The sequence below is a fragment of the Cheilinus undulatus genome, linkage group 5 (assembly GCF_018320785.1).
Source record: "Cheilinus undulatus linkage group 5, ASM1832078v1, whole genome shotgun sequence".
Classification (NCBI taxonomy): domain Eukaryota; kingdom Metazoa; phylum Chordata; class Actinopteri; order Labriformes; family Labridae; genus Cheilinus; species Cheilinus undulatus.
This window is the reverse complement of record NC_054869.1, coordinates 36,861,865-36,888,808: the sequence shown is the minus strand read 5'-3', so window position 1 is coordinate 36,888,808 and position 26,944 is coordinate 36,861,865. Positions and strand designations below refer to the sequence as shown.

General features: G+C 39.1%; 2 protein-coding genes across 2 annotated transcripts in view; both read right to left on the bottom strand.

Moving 5' to 3' along the window:
- ipo11 (importin 11) overlaps positions 1-24,275 on the bottom strand; it is a 261,649-nt gene extending 237,374 nt beyond the window's left edge. Inside the window, exons 1-3 of the mRNA XM_041787347.1 lie at positions 24,168-24,275; positions 7,262-7,411; positions 1,270-1,370 (exon numbers count right to left, since the gene is read on the bottom strand). Of these exons, the coding sequence (XP_041643281.1) occupies positions 1,270-1,370; positions 7,262-7,399 (239 nt within the window). The 5' untranslated portion in view covers positions 7,400-7,411; positions 24,168-24,275. The remainder of the gene's footprint in view (positions 1-1,269; positions 1,371-7,261; positions 7,412-24,167) is intronic.
- Positions 14,717-16,507, bottom strand: LOC121509765. Its single transcript, XM_041787425.1, has one exon. It carries the CDS (start codon positions 16,505-16,507, stop codon positions 14,990-14,992), a length of 1,518 nt encoding a protein of 505 aa, XP_041643359.1. The 3' UTR covers positions 14,717-14,989.
- Positions 24,276-26,944: the final 2,669 nt, after the last annotated feature.

The window sequence follows — 26,944 nt, the reverse complement described above, 5'->3', positions numbered from 1 at the left end:
GTGTATTTTCTGGAAAAATCCAAGGGTGCCAATACTTTCATCCATAACTGTATGGTGTAGACCGTGCTCTGTCTGCCACTTGCAGCAGCTATTGCTTTAAAGTCTGACTAGAGATTTGTAGATTTTTTTTATATGTAGCTTTGGGACTCTTTCATAATACCAATCATTTAAATCACATATATTGCATTGTTATAAACATGTGGTATTGGTGAGTATCCACAAATTGACAAAGTTAATAGAAAATACTGCAATCATTGCATTTAAGGAAAGACGTCTTCCTCACAAATGCAGATCATCCTCTTGTTTTACTGATCTTAGATGGCCACTGTCCACAAATAAAACTGATTAATGCAAAAACTATTATCAATTACACTTCCTTAGGCAGTCACATATATTTGTGGACAACGCACTCAGATATTTAAGTCAGCCTGGTAAATCCAAAATAATCATATCCTTATATAGTTCAGCCAATGCTTTGTATAGTAACACCACATGCATTGTTTTGTCCCACACAGCATCCAGCTCCTGGATTAATGACAATTGTCCAAAGAAAATCAAATAAAAAGCAGGAGGAGCAAAAGCCCTTGTTCAGCACCCAGCAAATAGTTTACTGAACTACTGAAGAGAGAGGAACTACTTTAGTAAGAGAGGAAAACTTCTGAAAGAAAGAAGAAAAAAGCTGAATTGTGAAGTGGTCAAAGAGCAGCTGAGGAGAACTTATTACCTCCGGCTAACTGCTGTCCTGCAAGTTTAAGAGCAGACGTTCAATTCAGATCCAACAAAAGCCAGCAAGCTACCCAAAGAAAGAGCAAAAGCTTTGAATACCCAAAGCGGATCTACTGCCGGACAAACATAGGGACACAAAGAAAAGACTGAGTATAAAATCAGAGCACAATGGTCTGAAAAATGAGTATGAAACGGTAAAAGAGCAGAAAGCGCTGAAAAGCGATGGAGACAGAACTACTGACGTAAGCTATAACTGGTGCAAGAAGAGACAATGGGGAAAATGGAGGCAATGAGGACAGAGAAAAGGCAGAAAAATGCAACTAATCTGTGAGGAAAAAAAAAAGATCTGAGGAGAATGATGAGACCGAAAAAAAAAAGTCAGAGATTAAGATTGATGAAAAGAGACAGTAGGAGTGAGATGACAATGAAGAGGAGAATAAAGCCAAACAGCGGAGGAGAGGAGAAGAAGAAACGCCTTAGATGGAATGGGCTGAGAATAAGGCTGACAGCGATGGGAAACAAGAGACACAAGCAGGCACTTACTGAGGCGCTACTCTCCTCCAGTATCTGTCAATGCCATTTTTGAAGTAGAGCACTGCCAGCCACCTGACATTCACATCCAGCATGTGGTTATTGAAGATATTCTACAGGGGGAGAAGAAAAAGAAATGCTTAGTTAGCAGTAAGTTTGTTACCTCAAATATGTTACATAAAAAGGTCTGATGAAATGACATTATGTGTAACAGCTCTATGAAACAGAGTAACATCATCAACTTTAGTCACAAAACAACATGTACCAATAGTGGATTCAGGATAAGATTTTATTTTGATTTTTATGTTTTTAACTGCATATAGAGATGCCCCAATGAGGGTTTTTGCCTAACATAGATCATAAATGAGTTAGATTGGCTGATAATCAATACCAACACCAATCATGTTTGTGTTTTTAAAACAGCAGCTGGTTTTGTGGTTGGTCAGTCTCCTTTACATGGTTATGAACTGACTAGGGATATACACGGTAAGCTGGCTAAACTAATTACCTATCACTTTTTTTATAAACACAGGCCCAAAATCCTGATCAAATGCTTTTTTTAAAATGCAAATGAAGCCTCCCGCCACTATCAGCCGCTGCAGCTTCAGTTGGTGATGGCTGCCTTCCTGTCAGAGCTTTCCCCAGCACTTTCCTGAACATAAACATGAGTAGCTAATCAGTTAGCATGTCAAAAGAACACTGCGGTAGGACCGTTTAACTAGAAAATGGAAACTAAGTGGTATGTAGGCTGCTGAGGGTTATACTCACTATGCAACCAAAGTGAAAAGTGGCCACATATCAAAGCACGATATTCATCTGCAAAGAGGACTGTTTTCAACTGTCAAGTAGGGAAATAGGCGTCTGAGAACAGCCTTAGAACTGACACCACTTAGAAGTAGAAGAGTAACCTGATTTAACGAGTACAACAGCCATCTGTAATCAGTCAACAATATGCTTTTACTCATTTTGTTCAACAGAGCTGTAAGTAAATCTCCAAAGGAGCAATGCAACAAGTATCCTACAGTAAGGATAACTGATTAACAAATAGGGATGAGTATTGAAATCCAGTACAGACACATCTGATACCTATCGAACAAAATTACACAAACAGCATTTTGGGGAGCCGTTAACGCTACTTTTTGAAACTGGGTCCCAGAGTGAACAAATCTGTAACCGCTTACTGTTTTGTCTCCGTGGACAGCCAGCCGCATCTTTCTTGAAACGATTATGTCATAACTAGCATAGCCCATTTGAGCCGCATGCACAGGTCAAGCCAAAACAACAAGCAGGAGCTACTGAGCTACATCAAATTCTGTTGCTCCTTTACCACCACTGCCAACTGGTCATGGAGAACAGCACTTCTTCAACTTCTTCTTCTTGAGCCTGTGTACAGCACAAAAACTTTATATGCATTCTCCGTAATCTTATTCTCTTTTAATGTGCATTTCCGTGGCAGCATTACAGTGCCACTTACAGGCCTGGCATATTTACTACAGCGTTTTCAGTGATTCCGTGCCTACGCGGACATTTCCTGAAACAATCCCGTGTTTACGGAAGACGGAAATAAATCATTTTGGTCTCTGTGTGGCCAAGGCCTGAGAGAAGAGGTTTTATATCGGGTATAAGAAGTGACCTCTTGTTCAAACTCTGACTTGTTTTTGTAGTTAAACAAAAACAAAATGTTGGCTTTCTGGTAGTCTTTAAGAAAATAAAGTAATTTAAAAAATTGTTGGCATAGTATAAGCAATTGGCTAAAATGTTATTTAACATTAGTATCAGCTAACTGTGCAAAGCAGATTGATTGTTCAGATCAGTCAGTGTCATTTGAGGAGAAGGAGGTGTTAGCTACGGCAGGGTTTAGTTGCACTGAAAGCTAATAGCAATGGCTGCTAATAGTATAGTGATTAGCTCAGATATATCTGTCATATAGCATCAGTTTTATCAGAACTGGACCATGTTAATGTATGAAATAAAAACAAAAAACAACGCTGAAAGCTTGCCATGAAGGTTAAGTTGTTTTTGCTCTTCTCCAGGTCTGCTTCAGTGTGAGTTTGCACAGCACAGTTTGCTGGTGTATCCAGTGGCAGTTGCTGTGGTAGCTATTAGGTCAAATGTAGTTGTAGTATGGTGGTAGTTTAATCACAATGGATCATATTTTTTTATTAAAACAAGAGCAAAGAGTCACACCGAAAGCTTTTCCTTTTTTTGCACATCTCCCGACCTGTTTCAGCATGAATTTTATTTTATTCTATTTTATTTTATTACACGATATGGAAGCATTAGCCTATAGACCTCAGGATAGTACCGAAGCTGCGCATGCCTACAACTTTATTTTATCTTGTAACTCTGATTGTCCCGTCATGAATGTGTAAGACAGAACGTTCGTCCAATCACCTTTCCCAAACACTTCATACAGGAGGTTTCCCAGACAGACTGTTTCATATATCAATGCAATGATATATCTAGGCACCGTTACATCCAAATGAATAATAAGTAACACCTTTGATGACATTAAGAAACATTTCCAGTGGCTGCTGTATTAAAATACAGAGCACACACTGACTTCATAATAAAAGCTAGCTATACACACCCATTTCCTTTCATAAGTGAAACATTTCTGAGCTGTAAAATGCAGCAACAACTTAAAAAAATCTGTCTGAGTACTTTCAAAGTGTTCTCAAAGTCATTCCCATATTCACAGCAAAGGCAGGAGCTCCCCAGAGAGCAGCACAGTCATATCTGGTGATTGGAGTCTCGCCCTCTGTATTTTCTGGTTTAAGGGGGGGGTAAAATATGAGCTAAAAGAGGGCTTTACCTTTAATATTTGTTTTAATATGGATATAAAATACCTCTCTGTTGCATCGTGGGAACAGAGGACCATTAGCAGGGCTGTAGAGTATTAAGTTTTTAAAAAGACCTTCCACTGCCACTAAACTTTATTAGATTCATTACTGGAACTTGCTGGAATAGTTGATTGATCTATTGGCACTGTCCTTCCTGTATCATCTCTGAAGACACATTAATTGAAATGAGACTGTACATTTGACACCTTTAGCTTGGTTAATATGGAAGTACAGCACTCGAAAAGGGAGCAAAAAAATGAATTTGTCAGGATAACACACAATATAAAGGCATGCTGTGAATCCAATTACATAACCTGGAACCAAAGATAGATTTGTTTTTCTATGTCCTTGTCTGACGGAAAGCACAAGACATGCCTGGCATATGTATTCCCCCTATATTGTGTATCTTACATTTCAAATACTGTCTTAAGACTGATAAATTTGATCAAAGAAACCAGATGAAACAAGCTTAACAAGCTTCTTTCAACTTTAACGTATGTCATTTCAGATCTGCTTTGACTGAAACAGGGCACTGTGTTTTCTCTCTTTTCTAAAATCTAATTATCATAAAAATATAGAAAATCACATTTTCCTGTGAATGGAAAACATCTCTGTGCTCAGCTGGGCAGAACACATCCAGGACCAATTTCTCTTCTGAATGCTCAGAGATGAAACTAAAATCCATCTTCTCACTGAAGCCTGACTGTAACAGTAAACAAATACATTGGATAAAATGCCTGTGTAATCCTTCAAGGATCAGCGTAGGCTCTGTGGAGGATATACACAAAAAGTAAGATGACCTAAAACAAAACTTTGTGGTACCAATGACTTTATAAAATGATCAACTATGGTTTAAAGATTTGTTAATGCCAAAAAAATCTTTCATCAAAATGCACTTTTGACATTTATTTTATGCCTTTGCATAAAGACTGGAGGCAACATGCTTTTAAGTTGTCCATCCATCTAATTCTTGTTAACTCAATATCAAAAAAACCCCAGAGGGGGATGTTCTTTAAACATTGCAGAAATGCTCATTCTGACTCAAGGATGACTACTCAGATTTTCATATTCAAAATTGAAGGTCACTTGGCCTTATTTTCATCCCTTGCTAGTGATTTTAATATGTCAATAACACTTTGAGGGACTTTCTTTAAACTTTGCACAAATGTCTACTCTGATTTAAAGATGAACTGATCAGATGCTGGAGGCTAAAATTTATGGTGTTGTAGTATACTTTATTACTTATGCCAGTGCAACCATAATGCCTGTATGTCTGTGTAGGTTCTCATTCATCCAGGTCAGGTTTATCGGGCGAAACGTCTTCAAGAACCTCAAGCAATTCCAGTTGTCCTTTCAACAAAGATTTGGACAATGCCTGAACAAAATGCTGGGATACATACTGACACAAATCAGGCTGATGGTACTACTTTTCAGCAGCTTTTCCCCTTTAGGAGGTAAACTAATCTTGTGGAGCGTTTGTTTAATTGCAAAGATCCTCAATTAAAGACAAGGGACTCCAACTATTGCACAATGGCAATACAACCGTCAGCCTAAGTCAGCCGTGTCCAAACTATGGCCCGGGGGCCAAATGTAGCCCACAGCCCATTTTTGATTGGACTGCAGCAAATTCTAGAAATAAAATGAAGCATGTGCTTAACTTTATTGAACTTTTTAGTTTCAGCGCAAGGCAGTGCTACCATGTTTATTCTGTAAACAAACACTTTGCCAAGAAGATATCTTGATTATTGACGTCCTGATGGATTATCGCAGCAAATAGCAGCATCAGTAATATTTCATGGGAAGAGTCAGTTGTAGCCAGGGCCAAACTGAGCCCTCTGAAATCTGACTGGCTCCCCAGAACCCTGAAAATGACTGTCTATTTGCCCTGTCAGCCATTAACTAGTCATTTAGGAGTACTAAGTCACTAAGCACATATTAATTTGCATTGGATTAGTCTTACTAACTTTTAAATCTTCACGGCAAGGAATATGACAGTGCTCCCACTACCCTCACATATTTCTGTAAATGGCCCTCTGTGGAAAAAGTTTGGACACCCCTGGTCTAAGTTATAGTCAGAGGGCTAAAATACTACACTAGTGAAACAGACTGTGCCACAGAGAACTGCACAGATGCACAGAAATTGCATGTTGTACTCTCTGCTAAACATGATGGATTTGAGCCAAAAGGAATAAAGAAAAGTGGTGGCTACCATTAAACACTTGTAAACAGCTTATTTTGACCACTTGCAACCTTTGTGCAACAACTATAACACTATACAAACTCTACAACTGGCCTCATCAGCACTTCATTTCAGTGATGTTTACATATATCTAGTAGAGAATCCTTTCTCTTACTCAGCTGCCAGGGTGAAAGACTACACAGTACAGACAGCTTTCTGTATTTTCAATGAGGCGGATCAATAATTCTGCCATTTGGGAAGTAAGGACCTAGAAATTCTTCATCAACAAAGCACAGGTGAGATCTAAATAGCTGGTTAATTTTAGCTAATGATTGAATCAGAATCCATTTCAGCCATCACTTCAGTGTTTTTGGGCGGTAATGTTAGTAAAAAATGAGTAATAATTTGCTCAACTTGACACGGTATGTCATGATAGGATTAGGAGAAGTATATTTAATCCACAGTCTCCTCTTCTTAGGGTTTTCTTTATTGGGTGAGATTCTGTATTAGTTCAACCCAGGTTAACTCCTTGTTGATTAACATATCTAATTGAACTTCCTCAGTTTAAAAATTTGGTTAAATCATGCAGGTTGCATGTGAGACCAGCAACTTCTTTGTGGCAAAGAGCAGCAGGAAGCTGCCAGGAATGTGGATCCATAAGTGTGAAATGCATGAATATTTTAGATCTGGGTGACACTCACTCAAAATTTGCTGAGATTAAATGTCAACCTTAAACTATACACACAGCCTCTTATTGTTATGATAAAGACTGAAAGATAGAGCCTTCCTATCAAAACACAGTCTACACAGAAAAAGCTGCTATTGTTTGAATCTACTTCTTGAAAACCCAACATGTAATCAAACTACACCAAATTAAACTGCTTTGTATCAGATTTCCAACATAAAATACCATCTCCATTCACAGGTCTGTATGGGATTCTCTGAAGCGGATATATTTAAATGACTGGATATCGTCCCTCACCAGAAGGACAGAGTAGAAGCCTGGCTGGGTCTCCCACTGTCGGAGCTGCTCCTCTGCAGGCTTCAGCACAGCTGTGTCCTGACTGGTAGCTTGGGTTAAGGCCTGCAGCACCACTGAACTGGCACCGTCCATATCCATAGCTGGATATATCTGCAAGGAGGACGAGAGAGGAGGCAGAAACAGATGAGAGTTGTGAAAAGTTCTCGCTCAGTTTGGGAAAATAAATAAATAAACCGTTTAAAACAGTTTCCCTGTAGGGAAGATAGCAAATGACAGCCGAGGCAAATACATTTACAAAAAATGTCAGAACAAGGACTCTTCTTTTCTCGTCTGTTGTTATCCTTTCTTTCTGATATTTATTATAGATCAAGCACTGCTGGAATCACTGTCAGACACAGACAGATAAAGAAATCCTGTTGAATAAATAACAACACACCTAAAAAAAAAACACTGACAGTGAACTCGTCCATGGTGGGTTTTCATTTTCTCAGAAGTTAAGGCACCACAGCTTTACTGGTTGTTGAACAATTTCAAAAGAAATAACTTATCAGTCAACTCTGAGCCACAAAAAGGGATACTGAAAGAATTATACCCATTTCTCCCAACATATTTGCAGCATACTGACTTATAGATGAAATTACATTGTTGTTAATATTCTTTTATAACAGCACATGGCAAACTTTTCTTCTTTTAAAATTATTATAATAACAATAATATTTGGACTGCGCTTTTACGAACATGTGCCACATCAAGCATAAGAACAAAGCAAAAGAACTCAAATACAACCCTAATGTCATAAGAGCCAATAAGAACCCAGGAAACACAGAAACAGAGCTACGCAAGTTGAGAGCAAGAAAACTACAGATTTAAGACATGAGGAATTAAAACAGAAACAATGACCAAATAAATCATTAAAGGAGGGTAGAAGCAATAGAATGAGAAGGAGAATAAAAATGAGACAAGATCAAACTGTTACATTAATTATCTAAATAAAGAAACCATGTAACACAGGAAACATAAGAGCAATAAATACATTTAGTTAGAGAAGTATAGGGACAGGGAACAACAAAAGGGATACAAACAGTATAACCACAAAGAGGCAATAATTTAACTAATATGAGGGTGCATAAACTTTGGTTTTAACGATATCCATTATGCCAATATTGAATACTTAAATAGCTGATACTAATATTGGAACAGATAAGTGTTAATTTTGGCAGCTGTTTTTAATTTTAGTCTTAGTCTTTAACTGAAATGTCTTTTAGTTTTAGTCCCATTTTAGTCATTTCTACCCTTTTTAGTTTTAGTCGATGAAAACTCAAGACATTTTAGTCAAGTTTTAGTCATCTTGACGAAAACTAAACTTACTTCCTCTCAGTTTTAGTCATCACAGATCTGTCTGTTAGTCTTGCTCTAGTTTTTGTCATGGAAAAAAGGCCGTCAACGAACAGTTTTAGTCATAGTTTTAGTTGACAAAATTAACAATGGAACAGATATATCAATGTAGTAAATAAGGCCTATAACTTCAGTCCTTTAAACCAGTAGTTCCCATCCTTTTTTCCCCAGAGCCTCACTACTAATATCTAAGAAAAGTCGAGCCCCTCCAAGACCTAACCTTGCAACACAGGTGGATACACCCATTTCTGTGTCTCTTACTGGCTAATCTATCTTGCGAAGCTCCCATCTAAACCGTTTGGGCCTGGTTAGAATGTGACAGGACCAATCAGCGTTGAGGGGCAGTAATTTGGGGCGCGACAGAGTCGTGACTTTTGCAAACAGCAACAACAGGCTGGTGCAAATATGGTGGAAGACATTGGCGTGGATGCTGCTAAAGCGTAAGATTTATCAGAACTTAACGACATTTCTTTGTTAAAAGAAAGAACGAAAGAACAGCAGTGAGTTGTTTTCTTTTCAAAAAACGACAAAAGTCGTGTACTGACATGTCTACAGTCGACATGGTTCACGTAATGCAGCTCTCTAAGGAGTTCACTCGTTGGTATCAGCGACGACATATGTGTTTTGTTGCTCTGATTGACTCATAAAGATGTGACAGACAGAATGCCATCCAATCACCCTCCAAGTTTTTTGCAAAGGCTCTGCCCTTTCCTAAATGCCGTCTATGGAAGGTTTTCCAGATGTGTGAAACAAATCCATCTGGCGTGTCAGGTTATCCAAGACCTACATGAATTAAAAAGTGGTAAGACTGCTGTCAAAAATCAACATCAATTTTAATTGTTTCATGAATAAAGCCCTAAGAAAATAGGTCAACACATGTTTATCATACCAAAGACGCTTGTACAACATCAGAGCAGACTAGGCCTTGCCCACAATTGAGATCAATGGCACCTCATTGGGGGTCCTGGACCCCAGGCTGGGAAACAATGCTTTTAACAGCATTTAAGTATAAGCATGAACAAAGAGAAAAATTTTAGTCCTTAGAAGAGGGATGCACGATTTTGGATTTTTGCTAATGTTTACAAATTAATTTTAGTTGGAAGGATACTAATATTTCAATAGTTCAAACCTTAAACGTTAGTCCTTAAAACATACAATTTAAAGTTTTAGGATGAATAATTACCAAATTTCAGTCATTTGAACACACTTACAAACTTAAGGAATGATGATGAATAAAGAAAAAGACTGGCTGGCATGTGTCTTTTTGTCCAGCCTAAAACCCCACTGACTTATTTGTTCCTACAGCCAAAATTTACAGCTGATATAGGCAGATTTTCATAGCCAAAATATCAGTTTTAAATATAGGCAGAAATGTTCATGTCTGCCGATACCAATGATTCTTATTTTTGAGCAAATACCAATATACTACCTACCTAAGAACACACGTTAAAGTTTAAAGTCCCTGCTAAGTGATAAATATTTTAGGTTTGTTGTATGACAGACCACTGTGTTATGGAGGCTAAACATCTCTTAAGTTTACAAATTTAAGCTTAAAAATCATGAAAAATGAGGTAGTAAAATCTGCTCACGGATGGTGTGGCCGTGTCCATTGAATGAGCGAAAGCCACGCCCACTGACGAGAAACACGATCCTCTCCTAAAAATGTTTCTGATCAGAGCCCGGCTACCTGGCCCCTTGTTAGAGCAGAGAGGACAGATGATGGGGATTAAATTTACTGTTTTCTGGCACAAATCTCTCTGTTATAATGCTTTGACTGACCCGTTGTCCACTGGGCTGATACATCTGGGAAATTTACCTCACAGTGAAGAAAAACACAGCAATAAAGCTGACTGTTAACATCAGTAACATCAGCTAACTACAGACTGTACTGAGATGAACTGCTTGGGATATTATATCATTGTAGCGTTGGGGGGGGTGTTGGGTAATTCCTCATCAAGACTGGTGATGTCATGGGCTCTGATATTTGCCCTGCTCAAAAAAACAAGCCAGGAATGAGGTGAAAAACATTCTTATGGACTAAATCCAAAATTCAATCACACAAAGATCATATTGTTTCCACATGTTAACAGCAACCTGATTCCAAGATATCTAGTGTGTTAAGATACAAAGTTTGGATTTCACTTTACAGGGACTTAGGATAAAGAAATATATCAAATTCGGTCCTTTAAACACACTTTAAAATCTGAGCCCGATCAAAGACAAATTCTAGTCATCCTGACACACTTTAAAGTGCATAGATGAACAAAGAAAAAAAACTTTAGTCTTTAAAACACCCTTGAAGGATAAACAAACAAACTTGAATCTATAGAACACACTTCAAAGTATAAAGATGAAACTAACCCCAGTCCTTACAACCCCTTTAAGATTATGTGTGAAAAAAGAAACAAACCTTTGTCATGTGAACTCACTTTAAAGTGAAGTCAAGTTAATTAACTTTTTATGCTTACATTTCCCAATATCGATATCATGCATCCTAAAATTAAAACAATCAACAATAAAGAGGTCAAATGAGCAACGAAATAAACTGAAATAGGGAACTAAAGCAATGAGAAGAATACAAGGAATTAAGATAAAAAGAAGAGAAGAAAGGCATTGCCTTCTGAGTGCAATCCCATGCTTTCAAACAACATATCATTGAAGCAGCTGAAAGGCTTGTAGAAAACTATACAACAAAATCATTATCTATTATTTGTGTCTGATATAATCACACTAACATATCTACCTAACAGCTGTACAAACATCAAGTGTCTTAGTACAGTTACCTCCCTGTCTGAAGTATGTACGGGGACAAATATTAAGCAAGGCTGCCACCTACTGCTCAATTAAAAAAGTTCACCACACTGATTCATCATGTGCTTCTTTAAATGAGGTTTTCATCCCCTACAGAGCCCTACAGCAGTAATGTTTAGGTCAGAGCATGTCACATACAGAAACAGAAAAAAAAGTGCATGAATTATTCATTCAGTCACAAATCTTTGTGTAAGCTTATTTTCTGTTATTAGGAGCTACTGTAGATCAAGTAGTAGGATACCTTATCTGACTGAAGAAGAGTATGCTGAACGTGGCCATCGCTTTAAATTATAAGATGTGGAACCTGTACACAGGGACTGAGATTTTCTTATTTATTTTTTTGTTTGTTTAATTTGGAATCAGACATATTAAAAGGCTGATTCATTTTTTTTAAGGTTTATGTTTGGGCATTTTGTGCCTTTATTTGATAGAGGAGAGGCGAGTGGATAGAGCTGGAAACAGGGAAGAGAGCGGGGAGAGACACGCGGCAAAGGGCCCCAGGCCGGACCCGAACTGGGGCTGCCCATGCACATGGGGCGCGCACCCTATCCATTCTGCCACCTGCGCCCCAAAAAGGCTGATTAATTAGCCTCTTTCAGATCGTTCTATTCAAAAATTTTTACATTAATATGAAATGAACAGAATAAAATAAAACAGATATATAAAATGTTTTTACAGCTATAAAACCAACATGTAACCAAAATATATGCTTAGTAAGTGAATGTACTTGGAAAAACAAAACCAAAACAGCCTAAATTACAGCTTTCATTAATGTCTACCAAAGCAAACAGCCAGTCACAGAGAAGAGATGCTGATGGTTCATCTCCACATTCAGACACAAAACAAGAGCCAACTGCAGGAAGCTGACAAGCGTTGGTGCTTGAAGATGATTAGAGCAATATGATTTGGAAATCAGACCTTGAAATCAGATAGAGGATCAAATTAGCTCAGTACATTTATATATTGGTATTGATATCAGCTAAATCTAATTTGGAAATATCCCCATATTGTATCGGGTCCAATATGGACGTAATTATTAGATCGGATATCTGACCGACAGCGCCGATCCAAATCCATCCTACAGTTTGCAATAGACCATGAACGCACCGCAGTCTAACACAAGACAGTCTGTGTGTAACTGAGCTAGTATCAGTTAGGATGTTCTTGGCGGTATAATTACCTAGTAGATTAAACGTAAATGAGAGAAACACAAAGAAAAGTGGGTGTGACGTTAGCCTGATAACGGGCGGCGCTAGCTAGCGCCTTCGTTCCTCTCTGCAGATTAATATCATGCTTTGATATTTGGCCTCTTTTCACTTCGGATGAGTAGCCATACGTGAGCTCAACCCTCGACAGCCCACATACCACTTTATTTCCATTTACTCCTTTGGAAAACTATCACTAACTGCCGTTAGCCGTAGCCACCAACAAGCTACTGATTGTTGACATCGGGTGAAGGGTCAGAGAGGAAGGCTGCGGGCCATCAACTGAAGCCACAGCGGTCTCTAGCGGCGGGAGGTCCGTTACAGTTTAAAAGAGCATTATAGACAGGGATTTCAAGCACGTGTTCATAAAAAATGATAGGTAATTAGTTTAACCGACTAGTAAATCAAAGTTTAGTAGTAGTTCAAATAAATTTGTTTGGAATACATTTAAATTCAATTCATTTTTGTTTTTTGTTTTTAATTTTTTTTTTGCTTTTTAATAAGAGGAGCTGGGTGGTTTACTACAGCTTTATGTAACCTCACACATTATACCAACAACAATAATAATTGTTAAAAAAAAAATATATATATATATATATATATCAGAATCAGTATCTGTATCGGCACATATTTATCAGAATCGGATCGGAACTGAAAAAAGTGGATCAGTGCATCCCTAGAAATTTAGTAAAGTTTTAGGTTCTTATGTGGGTCTTTTTAATGGATTGCAGGCCAATTCAAAAGGACAAAGGGCCACAGTTGGCCCACGGGCCATAGTTTGGACACCCCTTATATATTTACTGATACTCAGAGTAATAGGAAGATATTCCAAACATTATTAGACACTCATTAAGCACTGTTAGAGTGTGGTCCATATTGTAGTATCACATTGGGTTCTGATGTTAATAAAGCTAATGTAAACGAATAAATCCCCCTTTTCTAACAGTGTCATGATAACATGAGTCTTATAGGAGTTCAATGGTAATTTTAAAAAAATCTATCACTAAATCGCGTCTTTACCCTAACAATAAACACAAAGTTTATGCAGTGTGTGGCTGCATTGATCTACTTCTCCATGCTCCTGTCTCTCTCTCCTACATCTCTCCCTCAGACACTGCTGTCTCTCTGTCCGTGTCATATCAGACCTGTATGCTACATTCAGACGCATATTAGCTTGTTAACCAAACAGAAGCAGCTACGATATTAGTGGAGAAAAAAAATGCATTTTTTACACATCATTCTTTAATCAGAAGTTTGCGCAGACTAAGCACTCTGTCCTCTCACTGTCAGCCAATTCACTGCGACCATCAGCACATAATTGGAAAGGACAAAGCTAACGGAGAAGTAAGCTAGCAGATACACGTATTTAACATCATCTAGCCTACGTGCCTTATAATAAAACTTGAGGTTATAGCAGCACTCCTCCTTAACATAGTGACACCTTTACTGGGTATTCTCTGAGCCTGCCCCATCTGTAAGAGCAGCGCCAGAGACCAGGGACCCCCATTGTACCTGAAGGTGGTAGAACACAGCCATGCATATTCAAGAATAGTGCAGACAAGGCTGTCCATAAGGACGGATAAAGGGGGAGGTTTCTGGGACCCAGCCAAACTGGGGGCCAATGGAGGTTAGAAAAACCATGTGTAGCGGTCAGGGAGGTCTCCACAAGTCAAAAGAGTTGAAAACATGACTCGAAATAGCTCTTTACCGTCACACTGCACGTTTAATGTTTGCAGGGAAGCTCAGACATTCTTCACAGGTCGCATAAGCACACTTATGTGGAGGAAAAAGCAAATAAATGGTTCCAGAGTCCCAACTTACACACAAAAGCAAAGTATCGGTACTGGGAGCAACTACTGTCTGACCGCGAAGTGAACAGGTTACATTGTCACAACACTGTGCGTCACCATAGTAAAAGCATTTAAAGAAACAGTACACAGAGAGGCAATCATTACATACACCCCCCCCCTTAAAAAATGGGACGTCCTTGGGCCATAAAAGAAAAATGTCCATGTCCTCCTTTAAATTTTAGGTAATCATCAAGTAAACAAGAAAATGACATGTACATCAAATGCATCACATCCTGCAGATTACTCTGCATAGACAGTTTTCAGTTTTTTCTTCTCATAGAGAACTTGTGTAACAAATGAACATCACAAAGAAACTGTGAGCAAACAATGAGGTTAACACATAAATATCAGGATTTAGAACACCCAGATAAATCATCCTAAACCCCAATGAAAACTTAGAGCTTTGTTGGAAAAAAACAGAAAAACTAGACCCTGTGGCCTAAAAGGTAGGTCCAACTATAGACCTACTAACCCAGAGCTACTTGAGGCTTGTGTCTAGGGCGAAGAAAGTAACGTGGGGTATGAGAGTGAGGTACTGAGTGTGAATGTCCAAAAGGCATTGCCATCGAACCCTCAGGGGACTGATAAGGGTCACTGAACAGGAAGTCGAACCTGTACTTCTCCAATTCCACAGACCCTCCTGGCTCAGAGGCTGCCATGGTCCCTTTGTCTCCTTGTTCCTGTAGGAGGCTGAGGCGGCTATTGAGGTCATTCCTCTCCATCCGCAGCGTTAGGCACAGCCGCTCCAGCAGCTCCAGCTTTCCCTGCATAGCCTTGAAGTGGCTATCGCGCAGAGACTTCTCCTCAGCCATCTGCAGCAAAGCCTGGTTGTTGTTCTCCCATTTTGTCCTCCACTGCGTTGTTTTCCTCTCCAGCCTCTTAATCTTCTTGGTCATTTTCCCCATCTCCCATCTGAAAGTGGTGAAGACCTCATAGCTCTTTGCCAGGGTGCTCTGAAACTCCTCAAACTTGTCCACGTACATTGAGAGCTGTTGTTTGAGCTGTGTTTCCTGCTCCTTCATCATCTCACACTTGTGGCTGGACTCTGTGGCATCCTTCAGCAGAAAGTCCCTCTCCCTCTGCTGATTTTCATATCTCCTGGGCCGCTGGGCATTTTGCTCTGTCAGTGTCTTGTTGTGCCTCTGCAGCTTGCCTTGAAAGTCAACTATAGAGTCTTTTACCCACATGCACGTGATTTGACCCTCCAGTTCCTTTTGATCACCACAGCAAAGATCAGGGGTTGGTGACAATTTTCCTCCCAACCACACTCCATTTGTGGCTGGGTGAACATGAACATCAGCAGGAATCATGAAGTCAGTAGCAAGCAGAAGTGGGCAGGAAAGGTTAGGGACCACAGCAAATGGATGAGTAAAGGTCTGCCCCAGCAGCTGAAATGACAGCGAGACAATGCCTGTTGGGGTACAGCTTGTTGAGTCTGCAAGTTCAATGTCACTGAAGCTATACGGCATCACATAATCACCTCTAATATCACAGTCAACAAGAGTGGAGGAGCGAAGAGCTGACAAGGAGGCTCCTGTGTCCACAACCGCCACCACATGAACATTGTTGATGCTCACGTCACAGGTAACTGGTTTCTTCTGACTGCGCTGCATTAGCTTGACTGTGGGTGGGATGTCAGGGGGATGTTTGTCAGCTGTGCTAGCCTGGTTCGTCTGATTAAGATTGTTTCTTTGGTAATTACGGGGGCAGGACCCTGAATCTTGTTTCACGCTCCTTTCAACTGCTTCTGTGGCTCTATCTGCTAAACCAGTGTCAAGATGCTCCTGAGCTTTCTCCCTGTAATGTTGTCTTTCTGCACAGTTCTGGCAGTTTCTAGCTGTGACACCAGGGGCTGAACAGTTAAAGCAGCGGAGGTTTTGGCGTGGGGGTGGTGGTGGAACAGAAAACTGCCTTGTAGAGGACACTGGGCCCAAAACTGAGTGTAGCTCACGAGCTTTTAGTAAGAGGTCTGCAATGGACGTCATGGTACAACCATAAAGTGCAAGTTTATAACGATCAGACACATGGCGGTGTATTATCTCCACTTGGACAGCTTCAGGAGGTGGATTTTTCATTCTTTTGAACTCACTTACCAAGTGAGTAACAAAGGTGGGGAGTGGCTCATCCTGTCTTTGAACGCTACCCAAAATGGCACGCCAAATCATTTCCTGACCGTCAACAGGTAAGAGAGCAAGACGGAACAGTTCAGAAAACTGTTCCAATGAAGTCAAGTGAGGCTGCATGGCTGAAAACCACTTCTTTAGCTCTTTATCAAGCAGTCTGGGCAGCTCTAGGGAAGGCTGGGCATCAGGAAGTCCACATGTGGTTAGATGAACACAGACTGGAGCCAATCATCAGGCTGAATACTGCCATCTGCGTTAAACTTCTCAGGCATCACCCCTGGATGATGAATGAAGGTGCTGACATTTGGGTTCAGTGGCATTTAGTAAGACTGATTTTTGCAGGCTATGTGTTGTGGTGATGGGGCGGAGACAAAAAACTTAGGCGCGGTGTTGGTTAAAGTCATGGGTTGTGTCTGGTTGTCTAAACACTGCAGTAGAGCACTCTGTATCTGAAGTGACTGGTCTAAACCTGTCTGTAATGTAGCTACCTGAGCCCACAGATGATTAACCTGCTCTGCAAGATGGTCTACAATAAGATTGTTAGGTCCTGCAGCCTCAGTATAATCACTACCAGTCTCCATCTCTATCCAAAATGAGTCCTGATTTGCCATTTTATCCCCTGAATAGGCCAATAACAAAATAACAGGCACTATTAAAACTGCAACCCTCACCAAAACACATAAACAATGTAATGTGTACATAGACTGATACGAGCAATATCTATATCAGAGACTCAAATACCACACATCTCAAGAAACATGTTACCCAAACAGAAGTACATCCAAAATAGCATTTAGATTTTCTTTCACGTTAATTTTTTCTCTATTTTTTCCTTATCTCTTATTTTTTCATTATAAATTAAAAGTCTCACCCCTTATTTTCTTGTTTCTTTAGTCCTTAGAGTCCTCTTTTCCTGTCTCTCGTCTCCTCTTCAAAGAACACATCCAAGTCACTGTTGAAAGACGTCCTCTATTGCGATTTCCGCTGGGAGGCTTTTATTGTGAAGGGCTCCGTGGCGGCGTTCACGTCGACTTCCGGTCTCTCCGTAATGTTGCAGCCAAGCGGCAACCTCCGGTCCTAAAAAATGAAGCCAATGCAGAAGTGCAAAATTGCTATACCACGACTGTCCACTTGAGGCTGGCTGCAGGAAAACTGGAAGTTCCGTCTGCACACATGTTAAACAGCCGGTTTTGACACACAAAATAAACTGGTTTACAGCCTGGTTCAAAACACCAAACGTGTCTCATCAGCTAGTGTCTTATTGTGCTCCCACTGTGAATTTTTTTGTACCACGATTGTTTGGATTATATTTAGGTTAAACCTCACTTCACGGTGATTGGCGAGTCTCATTTGATTGACAGCTCGGCAGGCAGAGGCTCCGTTCCTGTCAACCGGAATGCTAGCTAGCAGGCTGACAGGAAGTCGCCCTTAGTGAGCGGGCCACTAGGTTGATCCAAAGTTCAGTTGAGACCGTGATTTCAATATGGAAGCATCCACAGATTGGCTTCAAAAGCCATTTTAACCCGTCTATTGTAAGCAGACGACTGACATCACACGGGGTTTGTCCAATTCTTTCTACAGTCTATGGTTGCAGCTTGACTCCACTTAGCAGGCCGCAGCAAGGGAAACGATGCAGCTCCGTTAGGCAGGTGAACAGTCCATCCCTCGTACAAAAGTCCGGTTAAACATCCAATGTCCAACGAAAAGGACCAACACTGGGCCAGAGAAGGATAACTCAAGGCTGGAAAACTCACCGAACAAACTTCTTTATCCAGAGTTGCCAGGAATTCAGACACGGTTCAGGCACCATTTGTAGTGGTCAGGGAGGTCTCCACGAGTCAAAAGAGTTGAAAACATGACTTGAAACAGCTCTTTACCGTCACACTGCACGTTTAATGTTTGCAGGGAAGCTCAGACATTCTTCACAGGTTGCATAAGCACACTTATGTGGAGGAAAAAGCAAATAAATGGCTCCAGAGTCCCAACTTACAAACAAAGGCAAAGTATCAGTACCGGGAGCAACTACTGTCGACCACAAAGTGTACAGGTTACATCCTCATGACGCTTTGCATCACCATAGTAACCAAAAGCATTTAAAGAAACAGTACACAGAGAGGCAATCATTACACATGGTCCATAGTGAAGTTAAGCTGTTAAAAACATTTTAAAATGGGTTAAAAATTGCTAAAATTGGTTAATAATGGCAAAAACATGGTGGAAAAGGTGGTGAAATTAGATTTCTAAAGAATGTATTTCAGTTAAAGTGTCAAAAATGGGCGCAAAAAGTGGTAAGAGGGGGTTAAAAAGTGGCTAAAATGTGTATTAAGTGCACACAATTTGTGGAACTTAGGTGGAATGGGATGAAAATTTGATATAAACTAGCAAAAATTGGTTAACTCTGTTTAAAATGAGCAAAAGGGGTTGTAAAAAGTTTGGAAGAGACAAAAACAGGCAGAAAAAAAGTGATGGGAAGGGTTTCAAATGGACAAAAAAGGATTTTAAGTAGCAAAAATGTTCTAAAATTGCCAAAATTGGTGTTAAATGGGATGAAAGAGGGTTTACATTTGGTAAAATTGGTGTAAAGAGGAAAGAGTGTCATTTTAAGCATATTCTTAGTTTTTTAAGGAATCTAGCAACCCCCTCTCAGTGTCTCACGACCCCCAAGGGGGTCCTGACCCCAAGGTTGAAAACCACTCTCTATAGATCGAGGCATGAGCTTAAGCCATTTCTTGTTATTGCCTTCTTTGCAGCAGAGCTCAATATTCCATGTAACAACTGTGTTTTGCTTTTTATTGAGTGGAAGAATCCAGCAAAAAGCTACTCCATGTAAAAGGTAATGTTTGTCCCAAATAAATCAATAAATTCTCAGTGAATTTTGCAGCAGGAACTGTAAGAAGAACAGGCCTGAATACGGTGATAATGATGCGTCACAGAATGAGCTTACTATTTTTGCCCATTTTGCAAATGGGATGTCATTTGCTTTGTTTAAGGACATTATCATATTTATGTCACTCATTCTGATTAAGAAAAACATACATAAAACACAAAAAAGAGGATTTTTGTATACCACTATAAAAAATGACACTTAAATGCTTGTATAATGTGCATCAAATCTCTGCAAAAAATGATTTATTAAACCAGTATTTTGACACATTTCAAGTTAAAGAAATAAAGCAACTTCTGCGATTTGTAAATTGCAGCAGGCCATTTTGCAATTTAATCTAATTTGTGATTAATTGCCCAGCCCTAGTCTGCACTGATGACATACCAGCTCACATAGATGGTAAACTAATGATTTACTTTCCCTATAAACAGATATCTGCATCAAAGTACCACCAACAATCAATTACAGATCATTTAAACTTGAGCCACAAATCTGCTTGACATTGTGTATAAAGCCAATCAGCAGTTAACACTTCCTCATTACCAGAAACACATCACAAAGATAATCAGGGCTAGGGCTGAACTATGTATCGTTTCTCTACTGTGATGATAATGTGCACATGCTCAAGTGTTGGCCGTAAACTACTAAACCGTCACCAGTAAACATTGCAGCTACATAAAGTCACCAGTACCGCTTTTGAAGAGGCCATACAAGTACATTTTATTAAGAATATTATCCTTCACCTCTGATTGGTGTTGTCTTAAATTGCTCCCAGACTTCCTCCCAAACCAGCTGCCAGCCATGGCACAAATGCTAGTGGTAGTAGCATTAACAGATGCTTTGCTAGTAGTACACTAGGCCCAAGCTTCACTGCAAAGCTGTTTGTTATTTCCAAAAAGTTGTCAGGTACAGGGCTCAGCTGTGGCCCCAACTTTTCCATTCACTTCCCAGAAAACGTGCATTTACCAGTCACTTAACTGCACACATTACTTGATCATATACAGTTTACTTGCTAGCTAGAGTATGAGCTGACATTTGTGCCACCAGAAACTGAATTTGAATAATGATATTGAACTTGAATAGCATGATTTGAATTTGAATTTAATGTTTTGAGACTGTATTTTTTTTGCTTTGAAACTGAGTTTGTTTGCTTTGAAAGTGTATTTTATTCACTTGAGCATTCAACTCTATACATTCCTTAAATTCAAAAATTAAAAAATCCATTTCAGCTCATTCAATTCAAATTCAGTTCTACAATTCAATTTCAGTTCAGCGTGGCACACTGTTTACGTCATCCACTTCCGTGAGGAAGAATAATCAAGCACAGATAGGTCTCAACTGAGCGGGACAGCCGAAAATACAAGTAGAAGAAGAACTGAGCAGAGCTGGCGTCTTTTACGTGATGTCTCAAGACCAAGGACGCAATAATCAGGTTTGTATTAAGCTTAAAATTATTCATATTTATCGTTTACAGGAAGAAAAACACAATGTTAAGTCCTAACATTACTAACATCCCGCTCAGTTGAGAACTATCTGTGCTCGATTACTCTTCCTCACGAAAGTGGATTACGTAAACAGTGTGCCACGCTGAACTGAAATTGAAATGTAGAACTGAATTTGAATTGAATGAACTGAAATGGAATTTTTTATTTTTGAATTTAAGGAATATATAGAGTTAAATGCTCAAGTGAATAAAACACAATTTCAAACCAAACAAATTCAGTTTCAAAGCAAAAAAAAATCTATATCAAAACATTAAATTCAAATTCAAATCATCCTATTCAAGTTCAATATCATTATTCAAATTCAGTTTCTGGTGGCACAAATCTCAGCCCATACTAGAGGCCCTGCGGAGCTTTGAAGACACACTGACAACTTAGTGGAACAGCACATAAGTGCACAAAATAACGTATATTTTAAAATGAATACATATAAAAAGCTACAAAATTTAAGGCCATATCCTCTTGCATTTAAGACTTTTTAAATCCTTAATTTTTGCTAAATTGATATATCAACTTTTAATACTTTTTAAGACCCCACAGACACCCTGTATTTATAGCTGATACATCAGCTCTGAATATCGGCATACATTTTCTGCAGACATATTGATATTGGCATTATCTGCCAAAATTAATATGCCAATATTGTGCATCCCAAACCCGAACAAAATTGTTTCAGTCTGATAAATATAAGCATCCTGGTCTTCCTACGGAAATAAAAATAAAGTTTAACTTGATCTTGGCAGAGGATAAGTCAGAGCTGCTCACATTATCCATGGCATCTTGTATGGAAGATGTGTCAAAGATTTAATTCGCCAGTGAAAAGTTTGTCTACGGCAGGGTCCACGAACACATGAGGACAAAATTATTAGCCCCCTATGAAAATTTCTTTTTTTCTCAAGTATTTCCCAAGTGCTGTTAAACAAAGTGGAGAGTTTATCACACAGCTTTTCCAAACATTCTAGTTTTATTTTGGATACTTACACTATTTTGCTTTGCACAGAGAAGCAAATTTATTTCACTAAAACCAAAAACTACAAGGGTCAAAATTATTAAGTCCCTTTAGAACTGACCTTTTAGTCGAGCCGTAGTAAAAACCACTGTTAGTCAATGATGTGCCTTAACTTTACAATGCTCAGTGCTTGTAAAATCAAGTTGAAACTAAGGGTTATATCCCAGTTTACACAGTATAAAAGCCTCAGAAAGAGTTTAGGCTGTCACTTGAGAAGGCACCATGCCAAAACCAAAATAAATCAGTTCAGTCTTGAGAATTAGCAAAGCTCACAAAGCAGGAGAAGGATCTACAAAGTTATCCCAGCGATTCCAAGTGTTAAGAACTGGAGCGAGAAGTATCATCGTGACATTCGATTTGAGCCACACAGAACAGAACAAGCCTGGCAGAGTTAGGAAGAGAAAGATTTCAAAGAATGATAATATCGTACAGCCCTAGGTTTAATGAGTTTGGTTTGGAAGAACTTGACTGGCCCACTGACCTCAACCACATAGAGCACTTTTCAGATGAACTGGAAAAGAGATAAATGCTCTACAGAATCAATGGGCACATATTCACACAAAAACACTCCAAAATCTTGTAGAAAGCCTTCCAATAAGAGCGGAGGCTGTTGTATCTACAAAAGGGGGGCCACCTTCATATTTAAGAGCATGTATTTGAATACAATTTCATTACAGTTCCTATTTTAATGGCAGAGAACCTGTAATAAGATCAATACATCTCTTATCAGTAATGTAGCAATTACTGGTCACATAACACCAAGGCACTTATGCTTATATTTTTTAATGTTCATTTTCTTCTTCCCTGTTCTTTGTTAAGCTTATATTTTATATTGAGTATTTTTTTTTTTTTACTGATTTCTTGTTTCATCTACGTAGACGTCTTGATAATCTTGTAAAATAAAGTCAGAATTTGATAACCAATCAAATGTATCCATCTGAAACCTATGAAAAGCTTATGCTTGTAGCATAAGAAGTGCATGATCAACTAATAACCCCTATGATTGCAAAATTTTCCCTGGTTCATTTGGTAAATCATTACTGTGGGACATTGAGTCAGCATTAGAAAATGCAAACAAAGCTGCTGCACTGAATTCAGCCTGCATTGATTTCATTATTCACACCCATTCTCTTCATAGTGATTCATATAAGGCCTGCTTTAGTTGCCATGTCCAGTCTGTGAGCATCTTCTGTCATTCTAGTCACAAACCACATCTGGTTGCTGATAGTCTTTTGTATGCAGAAACGCACTGCTTGCTTGTTGGCTGCCTGTCACTGACAAAGCAAATGTGTCAATTGTGTAACAGGTAGCTTGCTAACATGATATGAAGCTAAGTTAGCTTTAAAAACTGCCTGAACGACAGTGTCACTTCATAACGCATGTTGTGTGTCCTGTGCAGCGTTAGCCGTGTACATGTCTGGTGTTTCCACATGCATTAACCTATGTTGCTCCCACGATAATATGCTATTTGTTAAATCCTTCCAGAGAGAACAGGTAAGCTAGCGGCAGCAAGACATTATCCTTTAATTGACACTAAAAGCATATAGCATTAACGTTAGCTCTACATGCAAAACGATAATCTGCCATTCGATTCAGGTAATTTATGTTAGAGGTAACCAATCCTTTATCTAGCCTTGATTACATATAACATTAAAGCAGTTTTCGCTTTCGAGCAGCTATCAGGTACAGACAGGTCGTGATAAAAATGCCAAGCTGAAGACATATTTACATCAGAGCAGAGAAACGTGTCCACAGGGGTTATCACTCAGATTTTGCAGGAAAGAGAAAACCAAAATAACCCTTATGGTAAAGAGGGGGCATAAACTACAACAAACACATTAAATATCTGTAATTTGGATTTAAATTGATTTTCGTAGTTCAGGCTGTTGGCCCTCACCACATTTCACCTAAAGTTATCCCAAAAAATCACAAGACAAACGCCTATACGTCAGGTAAACAAGCAATAACCAGACTATGAGTGGGTCAGTGCCAAACACCAAAGCTAGCTTCAGGTTAGCTCTTAAGCTAAACTTATTTAGTAAAACTACAAAGTAGTTCAGCACGCTAACTGATTAAACTTCTCCCTCGGGTTACTGTCTTTTGGGAGTGATATAAGGCTGGACTCACCTGAAACTCGGAAGGCAGGAAAATCAGAGTCTCGTAACGACAGCTGCTAAAGCTCTGCCAGTGGTAATGTAATGTGTGAGGGAAACACACGCCTGTAGGAATGGCGCGATCAACACTGAAGGCGCATGTTGATGACGTATGTTTGGTCGGCGTACGACGTCATGAGTGAATGGAAAGACAGCTGTGGCATGTTTTACTTCAAACCATGCTTCAAACAGACATCTGTAAAAATATATAGAATACCTGAACACAAAACACACTTCCTGTCGATACCCCTGGTATGTTGAGGGCCATTCGACAGAAACATAGATTTTTTTCTGTCCCTAGTGGACTGGAAATTTTCACTTGAAAGAAAATTATGAATACTTTTTTTGTTTTTCCATTAACCACGTAATTTGAACAACTATGTGTTCTTTTGGCTATGGTCATCATGGTCACGTACAGAGGGTGAGGTCAAAATATTATTTTTCTTCCATTTAAAAAACAATACTATATATTGCCTTCAGATATCTAATATGAAGGACATAAAACAAACATTTTAAATAGATATTATAATTTATTCATGAAAGTAACTGTTCCTTAGAGTCATGTCACTTGTGTTGCCATATTAAAAAAGGTCATTTATTTTTAAATCAAAATCATGCTGAGGATATCATTTTAATTCCTGTAGCTCTTTCTTGATAGTCTATGTCGAAGAACCAAAATTTATCCCACTTATCCTTTCTTTTATTTTTATCTTTTTACAGATTTTTCAAAAATGTCTCTTGATTTGATGAAGCTTTTAGATAGCGTCACTGATGTTACCCTCTTTCTTGTCAGGAAATTATTCAGAAAAGATTACAAAAACATTAAATATCAAATTGATGTAAGTATATCCTTTTGTAACATGTTTTTTGTCTGGAAGAGTGTCATGGATGGTACTGTCAGTGGTGTTAATGTCAGTGGTGTTACCTTCTTCATGTCTAACACCATTATGATCAGTGCTGATCAGACGCAGATGATTTTTATTGCATCACCTGGATTGAAAGTGTAGCATGCATTGAAGGAGGAGATCAAGTGCGTGACACCTTTAACCCTTAAGTGGATAAAAATGACCCGTATTCATTTCCTTTGGAATTACATGGGAACCTTTGATTCTTATAAACTCTGTCAGGAATATATATTTTGTGGACCACACACATTATCTATCTTATGTTTGCTAGCTAGTTTTGCAGCCTATAATTGTCAATAGACAATTTGATGATAGATGACATGCAGCATTTAGGAAAGGGCAGAGCCTTTGGGAAAAAAAACTCAGAGGATGACTGGATAAAAGTTCTGTCACATCTTTACGGGCCAATCAGAGCAACAAAACACATGATATCATTGCCGCCACTGAGGTGCATGTGCACAGCTACTGAGGAATAAACTCCATATGGAGCTGCATGACGCAAACCATGGCTACTGTCAACATGTCAGTACACGACTTTTGTCGTTTTGAAAAGAAAAAAACTCACTGCTGTTCTTTGTTCTTCTGTTAATGAAGAAATGTCGTCAAGTTCTGATAAAACTGGCGCTTTAGCAGCATCCACGCTAGTGTCTTCATTACTCCAGCGGCCTCTTGTTGCTGCTTGTTTATGTCAGGACTCCGCCGCGCCTGAAAGTACTACCCCTCGTCACTGATTAGTCCTGTCACTTTCTGACCGGGCCCAAATGGTTCAGACGGGAGCTTTTCAAGATGGATTCACCAGTGAGAAACAAGGAAATGGGCGTATCCATCTGCCTTTCAAGGTCAATGAAACACATAGTCTTTCACACAATAGTCATGAATGACCAAACACACAAACACTTAGGCCTTTGCACACTGAGTCCGCAGTTTTCAGATGTACTTTTTCGGATCTGTTATCCGAAAAAACATCACAAACTCGAAACTTGCACACTGAGTCAGTTGCATTTTATTTGTATCTAGTGAAAATTGGTAGAATGTGGTAAACAGTTTTGTAATGTGCCAAAAATAAACAGTGAGGATGAGCCTGTGGCTCTCCTTAAACATTACACTGGATCCATTCATCCCGACAGAGCTTTGTACAGCACCATCTCGTATGTCACAGCAACCTTGGAGAGACGGAAAGCAACTTTTGATTCAGTCTCTATTAGGTGGTTGCAAGAACAAACGTATGCCTTAATCTATCATATTTTAATGGTTAATCGTCACATTATACAAAGGCAGACTACAGCGTTTAAAGTGACGTTTCGGTGTGAAAAAAGAGAGAGAGAGTGGAGGGGTCAGGTAGGGACGAGCGAGCGAGAGAGAGGAAAGCAGGAGGCGCCAATCTGAATCATTCATCACCCATTTAAATGACTTGGACTGATGCAAAAATTCACATAAAATCAAACCTGTTCCAACAAAACAATTTGGACCAAAAAAATAATGTACTCAGTGTGCAAAGACCTATACTCTCTCAAACACACACAAAATAGTTGCTGACATTGTTCTTTCTTTTCCGATTTCCAAAAATGCTTTAAAATGTTAAAAAAAAAGTGAAAAATAAAAAGATTTCAAACATGAAATCATTCTTGTGTGGACCAAAATTAAACTTAAAATATATTACAGATGATTATTCTAAACCAAAATGACAAAAGTGGCATAGAAACACATTGATTCTAACATCGGTCATTTTTGACCCACTCATTGAAGAGTGTAGGGTCCAGTCACTCCTGTGTAAGAGTTAACAAACAAACCTCTACAGCGTTGGGACCGGGTCTGGTCAGTCTCAGAACCTCAAATCTCTTGTTTG

What these genes read in the sequence shown, in the direction of transcription:
- LOC121509765 (XM_041787425.1), bottom strand. Translation starts at nt 16,507, where the DNA reads ATGACGTCCATTGCAGACCTCTTACTAAAAGCTCGTGAGCTACACTCA.